The 17119-nt window shown below is 43.4% G+C and overlaps 1 protein-coding gene across 1 annotated transcript in view; it reads left to right on the top strand.

Annotated features, from left to right (window-relative positions):
• nfasca (neurofascin homolog (chicken) a) overlaps positions 1–17119 on the top strand; it is a 136584-nt gene that overhangs the window by 69005 nt on the left and 50460 nt on the right. The window contains exons 5-9 of the mRNA XM_056274992.1: positions 1897–2002; positions 7174–7370; positions 7641–7763; positions 16202–16372; positions 16963–17013. Coding sequence (XP_056130967.1) covers positions 1897–2002; positions 7174–7370; positions 7641–7763; positions 16202–16372; positions 16963–17013 — 648 coding nt within the window. The remainder of the gene's footprint in view (positions 1–1896; positions 2003–7173; positions 7371–7640; positions 7764–16201; positions 16373–16962; positions 17014–17119) is intronic.

Raw genomic sequence — 17119 nt, 5'->3', positions numbered from 1 at the left:
AAGAGTTAAAGGGAAGGTTTACAAGATGGTTGTGAGACCAGTTATGTTATATGGTTTGGAGACAGTGGCACTGACGAAAAGACAGGAGGCAGAGCTGGAGGTGGCAGAGTTGAAGATGCTAAGATTTTCATTGGGAGTGACGAAGAAGGACAGGATTAGGAATGATTATATTAGAGGGACCGCTCAAGTTGGACGGTTGGAGACAAAGCAAGAGAGGCAAGATTGAGATGGTTTGGACATGTGTGCAGGAGAGATGCTGGGTATATTGGGAGATGGACGCTGAATATGGAGCTGCCAGGGGAGAGGAAAAGAGGAAGGACAAAGAGGAGGTTTATAGATGTGGTGAGGGAAGACATGCAGGTGACTGGTGTGACAGAGGAAGATGCAGAAGACAGGAAGAAATGGAAACGGATGATCCGCTGTGGCGACCCCTAATGGGAGCAGCTGAAAGTAGTAGTAGTAGACTTTTTAACAATTCAGTGAATGTGTAATATACTGAAAAGGCAATAAAATTGTCACTTTTGAGATTATTGAGAGATGCAAAAGATGTTCATCACCCCCCTTTAAGTACTTTTAGCTCATTAATATTATAGCTGAGGGAGAAGATGGGTAGAAGAGATGATTGTAGCATTGCTCCTGCAGCACAGCTGCCATTGGAACAAAGTGTATGAATGGTATAGCCTTTTTTAATGGTAGATTCAGATTTGGTGATATGTGTTTGTAGCCCATGTGGAGGGGAATGCTCTTCTACAAAATGACCGGTGCTCATGTCCTGCTGTCATTTACTCTTTCTTCTTTCCCTTAATCTCTACATCTGCTCTTTTTCACTGTCTATCCACTAGATAGGAACTATGCAGTCCCTTTTAGCAAAGCTTTTTTTCCTTTAATTTAGCAGGCAGCTGGCTCTGAGGCTGTCTTGTGTGTGTGTGTGTGTGTGTGTGTGTGTGTGTGTGTGTGTGTGTGTGTGTGTGTATGTGTGTGTGTTTAGTAGTGCTTGGTGAGCTAGACAATGAGCAGGACAGAGATGTTTAGCGTCATGATTATGTCTAAGTGTGTTAGAAGAGGGGGGCCACACTTAAATGGGCAATTAAATGTGTATAGTACACTGAACACAGCTGGGGAGGATGAGAGAAATACCAGGAAAATGTTAGTTCATTTATTTATTTATTTTAATCAGGGTGTGTATGTGTATGTTTTACAAATTCCCAAATTCTAAAAACAACTAAAAGTAGGAAAAGGGGATGTGAAAAAAAAAACCCAAAACCCACTCATATAGAAATCAGAGTGAAGAATCATACCTATCAAACCTAGGAAAAAGGAGGGATGAGAATGAGATTTAGTTACAAAGGCTTAAGCAGAAAAGCAAAGTCATTATTTATGGTACAGTTCCAAACATTCATACTTTGATATCAAAGGTTTGAGTCTAGGTGTTTTAATGTCTGTTATATGGGCAGTGCTTCTTGTAAGATGCAAAATTAATGGCAATGTTCTCTGAACACACTAAACTGATATACTTTATTTCATTACAGGCCAATAACTAGTCAATAAATATGTATATTGACAACTACAGTAAATATGTCATACATGTGGAGAGGAACACATGCAGATCTGTACTATGATAATTCATAATCATTCAATACATTGTTTAATTGTACCTTAGATTTCTGTACACCATTCTTTCTCTTTGTCTCTTGTCACATTCTCTTTTTCTTTGTCATTTTCAACATTTTTATCCTCTCTGTCTCTGTCTCTGTCTCTGTCTCTCTCTCTCTCTCTCTCTCTCTCTCTCTCTCTCAAAATTCAAATTCAATTTCAAATTTGTTTTATTGGCATGACAAGCATTCTCATATTGCCAAAGCATTAATAACATCTCTCTGTCTCTCTCTACCCCTACAGTGAAGCAGCCTCCTACCATAATCAAACAGTCAGCAAAGGACTACATTGTGGACCCCAGAGATGACATCATCATTGAGTGCGAAGCTAAAGGCAACGCCATACCAATGTGAGTGATATACCGCACACACACACACACACACACACACACACACACACACACACACACACACACACACACACACACACACACACACACACTTGCGTACATGTGTATTGCCACCCTCTTCAATGGTGTGTTTCTGAATACTCTATCAATTGTTCTTTTCCGTCAGACCCTATAGCTCTCTCTGTCTCTGTTTTTCTCTCTCATTCTCTCTTTTCTGTCTTCATCATACTCTTCCTCCTCCCCCTGTTGTCTTTCACATGCTATCTCCTTCCTCTTTCTGCTGGAACTGGTTCCTCCATGTCTTTACCGATCCTTCTCTCTCCTCTCTCCTCTTTGTCTTTTGACACTCATCCCACATCCGTCATTCCAGAACCATCTGGTTTTTCTCTCTCGTTTTGCCCCTCACTTATCTCTCTCTGGCTCAACTCTTTTGTTCTCCTGGCCAGTCCCTTTGTGTCCCCTTTGCCCTCCTTTCTCACTCACTCCTTCCGTCTGTCTCTCGCTTTCTCTCTGGCAGTGACACTTATAAGTTGTGACAGTCATTAGTGGCAGGAAAAAAACAGTCTAACTCAGCTGTGCCATCATTCCAGGGTGACCCCCCCCCATGCCACACTTTGTCCCCCTCTGCCCTTCAAAACCAGTCACACACACATAATGGAATGCACACAGACACACACACACACAAACACTGGTTATTTGGCATCTCCACTAACACTCTCTCTCTCTCTCTCTCTCTCTCTCTCTCTCTCTCTCTCTCTCTCTCTCTCTCTCTCTCTCTCTCTCTCTCTCTCTCTCTCTCTCTCTCTCTCTTACACACAGACAGACAAACACAGACACAAACCCTTTTAACATTTTTTCTGTTCTAGACAAGTGTAATACACTTGTCAGGGAACTATAAGCTATGTTGTAGTTCCACACTATCCGTTAAACTTGCTATGAATACATTCCCTGCCGCAGTCCTGTTCTGATGTTGCCCCCCTTTTTACTCCAGAGCCCAAACCCCAAAATCCCCATAAACCCAAAGTGACACCTGTCCGCCTTCCCTCCCTGTCCTCAACTTGACAAGTGGTCTGCTGTTCTTTTTTTCTGCTCCGTCTTCTCTATGTAACCCCCCCCCCCCTACACACACACAACCCTCTACTTTCCCCCGCTGACTTTTCAGCCCCTCCTCTCACCTTCGTTCACCCTGTCTCACTCTCTTTAATGTCATCTGTTTCTCTTCGGGACACATCATTCTGATGTGAACTGGCTCAGCTCTCCTCTTCGTCCCAGCCTTTTCCCTTGACTGGTTTCTTCTTCCTTTTCCTTATCCATCTTTCTAAATAACCTTTCTACCTGCTTTGATTCATTCATTTACAGTCCTTTCACTGAGTTATTACCTCCTTTCTCTCACAATACTCGTTTTTTAATCTCTCTCTCTCTCTCTCTGTCTCTCTCTCTCTCTGTCTCTCTCTCTCTCTCTCTCTCTCTCTCTCTCTCTCTCTCTCTCTCTCTCTCTCTCTCTCTCTCTCTCTCTCTCTCTCTCTCTCTCTCTCTCTCTCTCTCTCTCTCTCTCTCTCGCTCTCTCTCTCTCACCCACTCTCACTATTTTCTGTAATTCAGCTTCATTGGTTTCTCTCTTTCTCCCGGCAACCCACCTCCTCTTCCTCCTCACCCCTCCTCCATCGCTCCGGCTCTACACGGCCACTAGCAGCACACAGATCCATGGTGCCACTGTGCTCCCCCATGTGCCAACCCGATATGCCATTCTGTGCTCGTTCCTGACCGCCTACTAGCCCCCCCCCCCCAAGTCTCCTTTCAGCCCACCGCCCTTTCATGTCTTCATAGTGTACAATTCAGATTGACATAGAGGCACAAACACCCACACAACATGCTGACAAATGCAAATGCATGAGAAAGTACAGGCTAACACAAAACAAGCACCTGAAGAAGCATCCAGGAATAATGTAGATACAAAAACCATGCAAAGAAACAGCATCATATGTATGAACTTGCATGGAAACTTGAGAAGGTACTCGTGCATATACCCCCACATGCAAGGGCACATACATGAACTCATATTTATATGTGCTCAAACACTCACGCACACACATACACAGAAACACACACATGAACACATAACAGGCACCGGGTCCCCTGTGGTTACATCACTCGGGGTTTGACCAACTTAGTACAGTGGTCCTATTCAGGGGTATAATGTTTATTTGGATACAGACTGGTTTCATGTAAGACACACACACACACACACACACACACACACACACACGCGCGCACACACACACACACACACACACACGCATTCTCTGCTTCCCAGGACAAACATTGTGCTAGAATAATGGGTCCAGTTTACTATTCATTCTCATGAAACATTCAGCGAAAGGGATCGTTCACTCATTCACTCCCAATCAGTCTGTCACTACACCACACAGCACTCTGGCCTTCAATAGGGGCCCATTGTCCCATAGCTTGCCAGGTCTCTCTGTTTCATTTGACTATGGTGAGAAGGAAATAGGCTGAGCTCTACTGTAGCTTGACTATAAAATTGACTTCAATTTTCACCAAAAATAGAGTACTTCACTTGGTCATATGTGCATATTCACTGCCCTTAGAGTAATCACAAAAACTTCTGGCAACCATACAAGGGATTGGGATTCATCCTTCATATGTCGTGAATATTCATTAGTGACTTCACAAGGATCAGAGCTGCCAAAACCATGTCCAGAAAGCACAAGCCCGATCCATGTGTTTGCTCCACCCATGTACTAAATCAGTTGATTCCAATCAACATATCTCTTCAACTAGGTAGGGGAATGAAATCAGTGGATTAAGTGCATGAATAGAGGAAATACACGGTTCGGACTTTTGCTTTATGGACCTGGTTTTTGTAGGGCTGGGCGGTACATCGACTTTTTACATTATTTCGATATATTTTCAAACAAGATATAGGATGAGACAATACCCTTTATATCGATATAGTTTGATGTTGCATTAAAATACAGAACCTGTTTCTTAACGACCAGGATTTAACTCCTACCTAAAATGACCATGAGCGGTCAGTTGATATTCTGTCAAGATAAATACCTAATTGAGATGTTAATGCATTACATATGTTATTATGTCTGTTAAGAAACTGACAACAAAATTAACATTTAACAACTTTTAATACTGTTTTTTAAACAATTTAAAATGGCCGCTGTCCAATGCCTGTAAATACTGCAAGGAGTCGGTGGTAGTGGTGCATCTGTAACAGCGTCTGTAACCAGACATGTTGGCAATAATCAAAAATTAAATTTAGGCTATTTTTTCTGTATTTGAGAATACTCGTTTGTTTCTGGGACAGAGCAATGAACTTCGCGAAGGAAATGATGCGACCAAAACACGTCATAAATAGTGACATGACGTGCACGAGCAAATTACGAATTTTGACTGCTCATGATCGTTTTAGGTAGATCTTATCTTAACTTTTTTTTGCGTGCAATTGATCTAAAACTAATTTTAAATGCAAATATATGAAATTTTAGGATAATTCAGGGAGCGGAAGGTCTGTATCTTTTTTTTCCCCATAAAGTTATTAAACTTTGAAAATCCAAAAATGTGGTTTGCATTCTCAGAGATAGGCCTATTTTTATTTAAAAAAAGGCTATTTTAGATAATTTTTCACTTACATGTTGATATATTGTGCAGCTGTATATTTTAAAACATGGAAGGAAACCCTGTCTTTGCATTTTATTTTGATCTGTTCTAATAAAAGTGCTTGTGACCCCTCACATGTGGCTTTGACTTACAACTGAACATTCAGCCCACTTCATAGAAAATACTGAGCTATATGTCGTGTATCGCTATTCAGCCTAAAAATACTGAGATATAAATTTTGGTCCATATTGCCCAGCCCTAGGTTTTTGCCACCTCTGACAGGGATACGGGGAAGTGGACACACACAACCATCTTGTGCAAACACTGGTTTTAGAATCTGTGATGGTGTGAAACAGCGGCCTCTGAAGTATTTTAGGATGGATGTAAAAACATCTTTTGTTGTCAGGTGGTCAAGTCAGGTCAAGTCAAGTTAATATGTATGGGCCAAAATCACAAGGTAGTCTCGAAGGGCTTTCTAAATATTACAATATACGACAATATATGACATACGACGCCCTCTGTCCTTGGACCCTAGACCCGAATGAGGAAAAAGTCCACAAGAAAAACCTTAACCAATGGGTGGAGCTCTTTCATTACAGTACCACTCCCCTTCCACATTTCTATTATTGCTCCTCCCCTCCTACTTAAAAAGTGGCAAATTGGTGCGTCCAGGTAGCATAACGGTCTATTCCATTGCCTTCTAACATGGGGATTGCTGGTTCGAATCCCCGTGTACCCCCGACTTGGTCAGGCGTCCCTACAGACACAATTGGCTGTGTCTATGGGTAGGAAGCCGGATGTGGGTATGTGTCCTGGTCGCTGCACTAGTGCCTTCTCTGGTCAGTCGGGGCACTTGTTCAGGGGGGAGGGGGAACTGGGGGGAATAGTGTGATCCTCCCACGCGCTACATCCCCCTGGCAAAACTCCTCACTGTCAGGTGAAAAGACGTGGCTGGCAACTCCACATGTATTGGAGGAGGCATGTGGTAGTCTGCAGCCCTCGCCGCCTCGGCAGAGGGGTTGTAGTAGCAACCGGGACGGCTCAGAGAGTGGGGTAATTAGCTAAATGTAATTGGGGAGAAAAAAGGGTTAAAAAAAAACCCGGCAAATTTCCAGAGCCAGAGATCTTCATATTGACCAGGATAGGGGAAAGTGTCATGTTGCCGCTTAATTGCAAAGTAAAAATGCTGCTATGGAGCATCTTTTGGTTTTAGCATATCTCCATTTCAGGAAAAGTGTATCCAATATTTTTACGATGGAGAGAGCGATCACAAGCATGTAAACTCTCCAGGTGAGGAGGCTCTCCTCTGTCTGACGTTGAGAAAAGTGTCCTCCCACACACTCACAACCCGCCCCCTATTCCCACTCAATTCAAACACACACACCAAAACAAAAAGTATGAGCAAAGTGCAATAACCAAGTGGGGCTCATTTGCTTATAGGCTGCTGTTTGAGACTATTACCGAGTCTAACTTTAAGTGGTTTCCAAGTCTGTCATGATGCTATTGTAATTCCTTGGCTTCTTGGTGTTTGGCATCAGGTTTTCATGGCAACGGAACAGAAAATTTTTCAATACCGGGAAAGACCCCAGGGTGACAATGCGGAAGCGCTCAGGAACCCTGGAGATAGGCTTCCGTAATGGCGGCAGGCCAGAGGACTACGAGGGAGAGTATCAATGTTTTGCCTCCAACGAGTTTGGAACGGCCCTGTCCAACAAGATCCTGCTCCGGGTCTCCAGTAAGGACACACACATCTTTCAAACTGTAAACACAATCAAATACAGCAACTTGCATGCATGCAACGTGCTTTCATTTGCAGAGGGTGTAAATAAATTATATCTGTTAATCGTAACTCACAACTCTCTCGCTCCATTTCCTGTTTTTTTTCCAACCCCCCCATCACTCTTCCTCTTACTGGTCCCTCCTTCACCCTCTTTCCACACACTCTTTCCCTCTGTACAATCTCTTTTGTGTCATTGTGTTCTGCATCTCTCCTCCTTTCCCCCAGAGGCTCCCCTGTGGCCAAAGGAGGTACTGGAGCCGGTGGTGGTGACTGAGGGGTCTCCCCTGGTTCTGCCCTGCAACCCGCCACCTGGCCTGCCCCCACCATACACCTTCTGGATGAACAACGGTAAGCAGCACGTGAACACATACTGAAACACGCAACAGACAAAACATACACAAATACTGCATGTCAGGCCCTGTATGCATTCCTGAGAACTAATGAAAATGCAAAAGTGATAAAAGCTCTCTCTCTCTCTCTCTCGCTCACACACACACTGTCCTTCTGTCTCCACAGTGTTTTCTTTAACTCTGTGCTCATCCTCAGTTTACATTGTGGTTGGTCTCTAACCAACCACAATGTAAAATGTTTCAGGAAAGATATCTTACACCAGGTTGGACAACCCCGGGATTTGAACCCAGGACTGTCTTGTTGTGAGGCAACAGCGCTTACCACTGGGCTACCGTGCCACCTCTGGTGTAACAGTCATTCATCTATCCAAACCGCTTATCCTGCTCTTAGGGTCGTGGAAATGCTGGAGTCTATCCCAGCAGTCACTGGGCGGCAGGCAGGGACTGCTGGGATAGACTCCAGCATCCCTGTGACCCTGAGAGCAGGATAAGCAGTTTGGATAATGAATGAATGAATGTTACACCAAAGGTGGCACGGTGGCCCAGTGGTAAGCGCTGTTGCCTCATAACAAGACAGTCCTGGGTTCAAATCCCGGGGTTGTCTAACCTTGGGGGGCATCTCAGATCATCCTCTGTGTGGAGTTTTCATGTTCTCCCCGTGTCTGCGTGGGTTTCTTGCGGGTCCTCTGGTTTCCTCCCACAGTTCAAAGACATGTAGGTCAGGAGAATCGGCCATACTAAAAAAAAAAAAAAAAAATTGTCCCTAGTTGTGAATGTGTCTGCCCTGAGATGGACTGGCGACTTGTCCAGGGTGTTTCCCCGCCTTCCACCCAATGATTGCTGGGATAGGCTACAGCGTCCTGTGTAGGGATGGGTATCGTTAGGAATTTATCAATGCTACTACTCTTATCGATACTGCTTATCGGTTCGGTACTTTATCGATACTCTTATCGGTTCTTTTTGATTATTATGCAAGAAAAAAAGACACTTAATTAAGAACAGAATCGACATTGCTTTATTATTCTATTGTATAACTTTATATAGATATAAACAAATATGATTTATTCAGCAGCAACAGCAGCAGCAATGTTTTAAATGCGTCTGAATTATAGACTTTATAATCAACATTCAACAACAACAAATAAGATAAAAAAAATAAAAGTAGATAAAGATAAAGAAAAAAAATATATATATATTAAAAATAAATTTTTTCAGCAAAAGGCTAACGGAAGTTCAAACAAACAAGAACCTAGAACATTATCCTAACAGTTCTTCTGCAGAAAAATCAACATATCTGCCTTCTCCGGCAGGAGTCGTGATCTCTCCTGACTTATAGTGTCCCCGGCTGTAGAGAAGACCCTCTCACTGGTGGTGGAGGAGGCTTGGGCACAGAGGTAGGTGGTTGCAAGCTGTGTCAGCAGGGGCAGAGTACCTCTCTTTTCCCACCACCACAAAGCAGGGGATTCTGACATGGGGATGGAAGGCAGGCCTTTGTAGAGTTGGAGTTCGTGATCAACTCGTTCACTGACGGACAAGGTGTTCTGCCGCATGGTGGTCCACAGCTCCATGTCTTCATCAGCAAACAGCTCCTCCAAGGCATTCCTTGGTTTGTAGAGTGGAGTGGCTGTCTCCTCCTTTCCTTCTTCTTCTGACTCCTGTTGCTGCTGGTCTGTGTCTGTGTGGCCCTACTCCTCTGTGTGGCCCTGCTCCTCTGTGTGGCCCTCCTCCTTTGCTACAGCTGCCTCCCTCAACCGGTCCCAGGTGGCATCACTCTCCATCTTCCCTTTGAACCTGGGGTCCATCGCTGTCGCCTCGAGTAGGAAGGCCTGGATGGTGTCTTCCTGGTAACGTCCAGAGAGATTCCCCCAAACCTTCTCTTTAATGCTTGACACAAACAGTGTGTCTTCCTCCTGCACTGTGAAATGGTCTTCAAGTTTCCTGAGGATCGGGAGGATTTTGCCACAGGTGGGAGTTTGTTCACTGGAGATGCACAGGGTGGATGTGTACATGACACGCTTGAGTTGTACAAACTCCTCAGCCTTCTGGAAATCCTCATCTTTCAGCTGGCCCAATTTTTTCCTTTTCCATCTGTTTCCTGAGTCGTGGGTCCATGGATTCAGCTTGGATTGCTGGGTATTGCTCCATGAATCTTTCTACCATAAGGAAGAGAGAATTCCACCTTGTTTTCACATCAAGGATCATTGTGTGTTGGGGAAGGTCTGAAACAAACAAAATTTTCATCACAGCACACTTGAATATATAATTAAATTAATTAAAATTTGATTGGGAATTTAAAAAAATGCTTTAATAGGTTGAACTGGCTTCTTACCTAGGAGCTGCTGCTTTTCTTTCAGGACTGTTTTAGCCATGGATGACCTCATCATCCAGACAATCACTGCCCTGATTCTTCCTGCCCACCTGTCAATGGCACTGATCTGATAGATTTTGTGCGCTGCTATGTTCAGTGTGTGAGCAAAGCATCCGATTTTCAGGACATGGAGTTTCCTTATGGCAACATCCATATTAGCAGCATTGTCGACTGTCACTGCTACAATCTTGCCAACTTCTATGCTAAATTCTTCAAGAATTTCTGTGATCTCCTCTGCCACTACATCTCCCGTTTGTGCCTGGTAAACAGCTCTGGTTTTAAGCACCTTTTGTTTCACACTGCCTTGGCTTGTGTAATGTGCTGTAACCGTGAGGTAGTGGTCCTGAGTTAAGCTGGTCCACCCATCAGTTGTAATGGCTAACTTTGGCACATCTTTAAGCTCTGCGATAACATTGGCCTTTTCAACATTATACCAGGCAGGAATCAGTGTGTTACTGAGGACATTCCTGCAGGGAGGGGTATATTTGCAGTTGAGAGCATTGGTCATCTCCCTAAAGTAAAGAAAAGACTGAATTATTGTAAATTTGTGTGGAGTGGTGGGAATAGCTGCTTCAATAACTTATAACAAAGCTGCTCCCCTTTTTGACAACTATGTATTAAAAAAAAACTCAATATACACTCACTGATTAGTTGTTACCTAAAGCCCTTGGACTCCACTGTAGAGAAGGGGTGCAGGCCTTTGACAACAAACTGGGTCACAGCCCTGTGACACTCATTCACCCTATCTTCCGTCATCCTTCCACTAGCTGCTAGCGTGAAGGGACTTTGGGCTTGGCTGGGACCGGTGGTGGTAGAGGGAGGAGGGGTGGGCTGGGACATGGTGGCTGCAGCCTCAGCCTGACAATCTACAAAAAGTTGTGAAATCTTTCAAATATTTGCAGCTAAACAATTAGCTCAGCAATTATATTTTATGTATTAGTCTATTCGTAATAATTCGTTATTAGCCTAGCTAACTCCGTATCTATGGCTTATATATTTGTAGCTAAACAATTATATTTTATTTATTGGCCTATTCGTAATAATTCGTTATTAGCCTAGTTAACTCCGTATCTATGGCTAATAAAGCTTACCTGCAGTGGACGTGGATGGAACACTACGAGCAAAGCAGTGGAAAACTCCGCATTTCTGCAGATTAATACCATATTTCGACAAAAGATGTTTCGACAGATTGCTTGTATTGCCACCCTTACTGGCAAATGATTTGTTGCACTTGTGGCAATGAGCGTTGTTGTCATCGACTTTTGAAAAATATACCCAAACCTTTGAACGTTTAGTTCTCTCCGCCATGATGAGCACTTGAGCAGAGCTGTCTGTGCGTGTGTGAGTGAGTGTGTGGAGCACAGCACAGCCCCGCCCCTCGTGCAGTAAGAGAGAGAGACAGAGAGATGGAGAAAACGGCAAACAAGATTATGTTCGCGACATTTAAATTCCTCGAAAAACACATTTGCCACAATATAAATCTCACTCCATGATTTCTCGAGTACCTACCGACTACCGATAGCAGAGCCGAAAACGTCGGATCTTAAAAATGCTCCGGTTTTTACTAATTTAGAACCGGTTCCCGTTTAGAACCGTGTTTCAGGGGGAATCCCTAGTCCTGTGACCCTAATTAGGATAAGCGGCTTGCAAAATGGATGGATGGTCAGAGACCATCTATACTGTAGAGGACCCATTAACATCAGCTGATTAATGTCAGCTAGTGTCTTCACCACCATCACATCTCTGTCTCTACCTTTTTAGATCTTTTAGCTCAATTCTTTCAATCAGACTGCATCTTTTCCCTATACTGTTTTATTATTTTCTCTGTCTCTGCATTTTGAAGATCTGATTTCAGATCTTTGTGGTCCCATATCAACCAGACTTTTCCCCTCCTCATCTTTGAATGTCTAATTTTTTGTCCGCCGCACAAGTGGGATGTGCTACTGCTGAGCAAGAGCAAATGTGAAAAAAATGTGTGTGTGTGTGTATGTGTGTATCTGACTTGCCTGTAGGAAAAAGTTGAGAGGGCAGAAACCAGGACTAACTCAAACCTAGTCTGTGCCAGAGGAGACCCATCAGGCCAAAAGATCAGTCTATTGGTGATATTAAATGGTGCTTTACTTTATGAAATTTTGTAATCTAACTTAAGTTAATTATTATTATCTAATTATTTTGTCTTTTGATTTGCAATAGCTAGCCTCACACAGGCTAGCTGTTGGCCTGAGTCCCACCAATTCCAAAACACTGCACAGTTGCAGGGGCAATAATAAGCAATTAGTGCTTGCAAAGTCGTCACAGATTTCGTACAGGTGTCTCTCTCTTTCTGTTTCTCTGAGGAGTGTACATCTCCTTACAGTTGCTGGGCATGTGGAAGAAGAGCGAACAACACTGGGGGTTGTAGAGCGAGTAGACATTGTCCTATTTAATTTAGTTGATTGATGATGGTGCCATTTTCTTGAACAAAATAATTAAATAAATAGAAAAGAAATACAAATTTGTTAAAATGGGACTTCAAATGTGCTTGGGTGGCCACTAATATTCCTTGGCATTTCGAGTCTGGAATCTATCAGTAAACAGCTTAAATCTTCATACATTTTCACCCTGTACTTGAAGGTATAACATGAAAGGCAATGTATCCTTCAACATTAGTGTACTATCTGACTAACCATTTGCAATATGAAAGTAGTTCACCTGTCATGTGGGATAAAGGAAATCACATCAATTACGAGCCTGTTTTGATATTTAAGGCAGAGGCAGGAACAGAAACAGAAGCAGAGACACATCACCAACAATGAAGTGCCATTTAGATTAATGTGCCCTACTTGAATAGGTGACTCACGCAGCTAACTGTCAATCTCACCTCTTGTGAACTTTTCCTAGTCATAGCACGGGGCACGTATTCAACATATACACTCATACCAGCACCAGTACATCCCCAGGGCACACAGCACAGACACATTTTCACACCAACGCTTGGATGAGAAATGCTGGCCTGTCTGCTCATTACTCCTTGGGCATCATTATGACAAGCATATGACAAGTTTCAGTTGCTGCGGTTGCAAAGCGCGTGTGATGGTCTGTCTGGGTGTGAGGGTGGCTTAGGAGTTAATTTTAGCCTGTAGTGACTGGCACTGTCTTCATAAAGGATGACACATATCTTAGTTTAGCACGTCTAACTTCAGTGTTAGCTAATTAAATAGATGTAGAACTGTGTTACATGTAAGAATATATGAAGCCTTTCTAGCATCATTGAGTACTGGTTATCCAGTCAAGATTATTCATGTCTATAGCTCTCAATCACAGTTACTGTCTCAATGGGCTTTACACAATTCCACTTCCAGTGTGGGAAGATGGCAGCGCAAATTCACATTTGCAGCGGCCTCACCCAGTACCGGTGTGGGACGATGGTGGTGTGAATTCACGTTGGCGGTGGCCTCACCCAGTACCGTCCATGCAGTGTCTTTGCCCACGCCTGCGTCTAAGTTTGTCTTCATTTGATGGCTGAGAGAGCTGGTGCTGGATTGGCTGGGAGAGCTTGGTCTGCTGCATCCTGTGGGCCTAGGAACCACGGCCCTGCCTGGAGCTCCGCCCGAAGAGGTAACACCGAGGGCAGTCTGACAGGACGCAAAATGGGGCAGGCTAAGCTAACTGCTAGCCCATGCAGACCGGAAGTTCTGATAACACCAAGGGCGGTCTGGCGGCAGCCTCACCTAGCCTTGACTGTGTTTTTAGTGTCATCGTGTGGAGTGCGGGGAGGTATGTCGAAGGTGTCAGGCTGGGAGAGCTGGCATTGGATCGGCTTGGGGAGCCTGGTCTGCTGTATCCTGTGGGCCCAAGGATCACGGCCCTGACCGGAGCTGCGCTCGAAGAGGAAACACCGAGGGCGGTCTGACAGGATGCGGAAGCTAACTGCTAGCCCATGCAGACCGGCAGTTCTTACAGTCATTCTGGCTGGCGTTCGTTCTCCTGGACAGTGATTTTTTTTTTTGTGGTTTAGATATATGTGTTAGTTTGGCTATATGTGTTCTTGTAGTTTTTGGATGTGTTTTTGTCTTTGTGTTGCACTGCTGTGGGCTGGGGGAAACGATGTTTAATCTCATTTCATATGTGCAAGTGCATGAAATTAAATGACAAAGTGTTTCTGATTCTGATTCTGAGACATACACTACCGTTCAAAAGTTTGGGATCACCCAAACAATTTTGTGTTTTCCATGAAAAGTCACACTTATTCACCACCATATGTTGTGAAATGAATAGAAAATAGAGTCAAGACATTGACAAGGTTAGAAATAATGATTTGTATTTGAAATAAGATTTTTTTTACATCAAACTTTGCTTTCGTCAAAGAATCCTCCATTTGCAGCAATTACAGCATTGCAGACCTTTGGCATTCTAGCTGTTAATTTGTTGAGGTAATCTGGAGAAATTGCACCCCACGCTTCCAGAAGCAGCTCCCACAAGTTGGATTGGTTGGATGGGCACTTCTTTGAGCAGATTGAGTTTCTGGAGCATCACATTTGTGGGGTCAATTAAACGCTCAAAATGGCCAGAAAAAGAGAACTTTCATCTGAAACTCGACAGTCTATTCTTGTTCTTAGAAATGAAGGCTATTCCATGCGAGAAGTTGCTAAGAAATTGAAGATTTCCTACACCGGTGTGTACTACTCCCTTCAGAGGACAGCACAAACAGGCTCTAACCAGAGTAGAAAAAGAAGTGGGAGGCCGCGTTGCACAACTGAGCAAGAAGATAAGTACATTAGAGTCTCTAGTTTGAGAAACAGACGCCTCACAGGTCCCCAACTGGCATCTTCATTAAATAGTACCTGTTAGAGCCTGTTTGTGCTGTCCTCTGAAGGGAGTAGTACACACCGGTGTAGGAAATCTTCAATTTCTTAGCAATTTCTCGCATGGAATAGCCTTCATTTCTAAGAACAAGAATAGACTGTCGAGTTTCAGATGAAAGTTCTCTTTTTCTGGCCATTTTGAGCGTTTAATTGACCCCACAAATGTGATGCTCCAGAAACTCAATCTGCTCAAAGAAGTGCCCATCCAACCAATCCAACTTGTGGGAGCTGCTTCTGGAAGCGTGGGGTGCAATTTCTCCAGATTACCTCAACAAATTAACAGCTAGAATGCCAAAGGTCTGCAATGCTGTAATTGCTGCAAATGGAGGATTCTTTGACGAAAGCAAAGTTTGATGTAAAAAAAATCGTATTTCAAATACAAATCATTATTTCTAACCTTGTCAATGTCTTGACTCTATTTTCTATTCATTTCACAACATATGGTGGTGAATAAGTGTGACTTTTCATGGAAAACACGAAATTGTTTGGGTGATCCCAAACTTTTGAACGGTAGTGTATGCCCACAATGAAAACGGGTAGATACAGTAAATGACACCCATTCATGTGGGAGGGCCAACTGTATGCAGATTTTATTTTCAACCTGCTTGTGAATTGTTGGGTTGGAATAATAAAAAAAAAAACTTCATACACATGGCTATCCATCATATGCGGTTGAATACTAATGGCTAAGACCCCTCTGTTTGGATGAGGAAAAATTTCACAGGAAAATCTTTACAGGAAGAAATGGGAGAAACCTCAGGAGGAAAATATGCAAAAGAGAGAACCCTTCTCCAGGACAGATTGGTTTGCAATAGGTGTAGATAGCATTACATGCAGAAGCATACATGCATATCAAAGTAGAAAGGATTTAGTTGCATTGCAAAACACCGTCCTTTAATTATAGGTCATCTATTATAGAACCTAGAAGAGACTGATCCAATGCAAAGCATATATGTAGTTTGGCAATCAGTTTGTATGGACTAGTCAGTGGACATGGACTCAATTAATCTTTGTTGATGACCTGCATCTGTCATACACTGTATTATTAGAATATGTCAGAACTCCCCAAACAAAACTTTTACCCGAGCTATTCAGCCAACTACCCAAAATTCTGCATATACTATGATTGATTTAGTCTCTCCTTTAATCACACATTGTCTTTCACTAAACACTCTCTGTCTACTGTTTTCTGTGTCCTCCTTCCACCCCCAACCCCCCATCCAGCCATGGCGTCAATCCCCCAAGACAAGCGTGTGTCAATGGGGCTGAACGGTGACCTGTACTTCTCCAATGTGCTGTCCAAAGATGCCCAAAATGACTACAGCTGCAACGCTCGCTTCCACTTCACGCACACTATCCAACAGAAGAATCCCTTTTCACTCAAAGTGCTGACTAGTGAGTAGACAATGCAACTAATCTTCAGTCAGCGCGCACATGCACACACACACACACACACACACACACACCAAAGCTAGAGTATGCGGAAACCTACACTCACATGTTTCTTGGCTTGTGTGTGTGTGTGTGTGTGTGTGTGTGTGTGTGTGGTATGGGGGGGGGTAGTGAGATACAATTGTTAACAGATCAAGAAAAGGAAAAGGGCTGTTGGTACGTTATATTGCCATGGACAGTTTTTTTATTTAAGCTCATGTTAAGTGTTGGCTCACAAGTCTAACTGATTTTTGATGAGATGTCCCCATCTACAGGCGGTGTGATGACATGACATGCATGAAGTCGTCACTGCTTTTAATGGTATTCAAGGTCTCCAAAGAGGAACAGAAACAAGTTCTTGTTTATTTGGCTTGATAAATTTTCTTTTTTTTTTTTGCTGTTGGTCCATCATATGTAATGTTTGGTTGTGTGTGTGTGTGTGTGTGTGTGTGTGTGTGTGTGTGTGTGTGTGTGTGTGTGTGTGTGTGTGTGTGTGTGTGATGGGGCGGGGCTGCATGATGCTGATGATCCACTATATGCACCTGTGTTTTCAGAGGAGCTGTATAATGACACTTCCTCTTACAACTTCACTGACCCCTACGGTGGTGAGTCATTTCCAGGAAAGCTCCACTTCCTCCTCTGCGCTATTATAAAATGGCTACCTTAACTAACTTTTCAGCCCTAAATATTTCAATTCACAAGCTGGCCTTA

This window comes from Lampris incognitus, chromosome 2 (genome assembly GCF_029633865.1).
Source record: "Lampris incognitus isolate fLamInc1 chromosome 2, fLamInc1.hap2, whole genome shotgun sequence".
NCBI lineage: Eukaryota > Metazoa > Chordata > Actinopteri > Lampriformes > Lampridae > Lampris > Lampris incognitus.
Note: the sequence above shows the minus strand (reverse complement) of the source record. Positions and strands in the feature narration are given on the sequence as shown.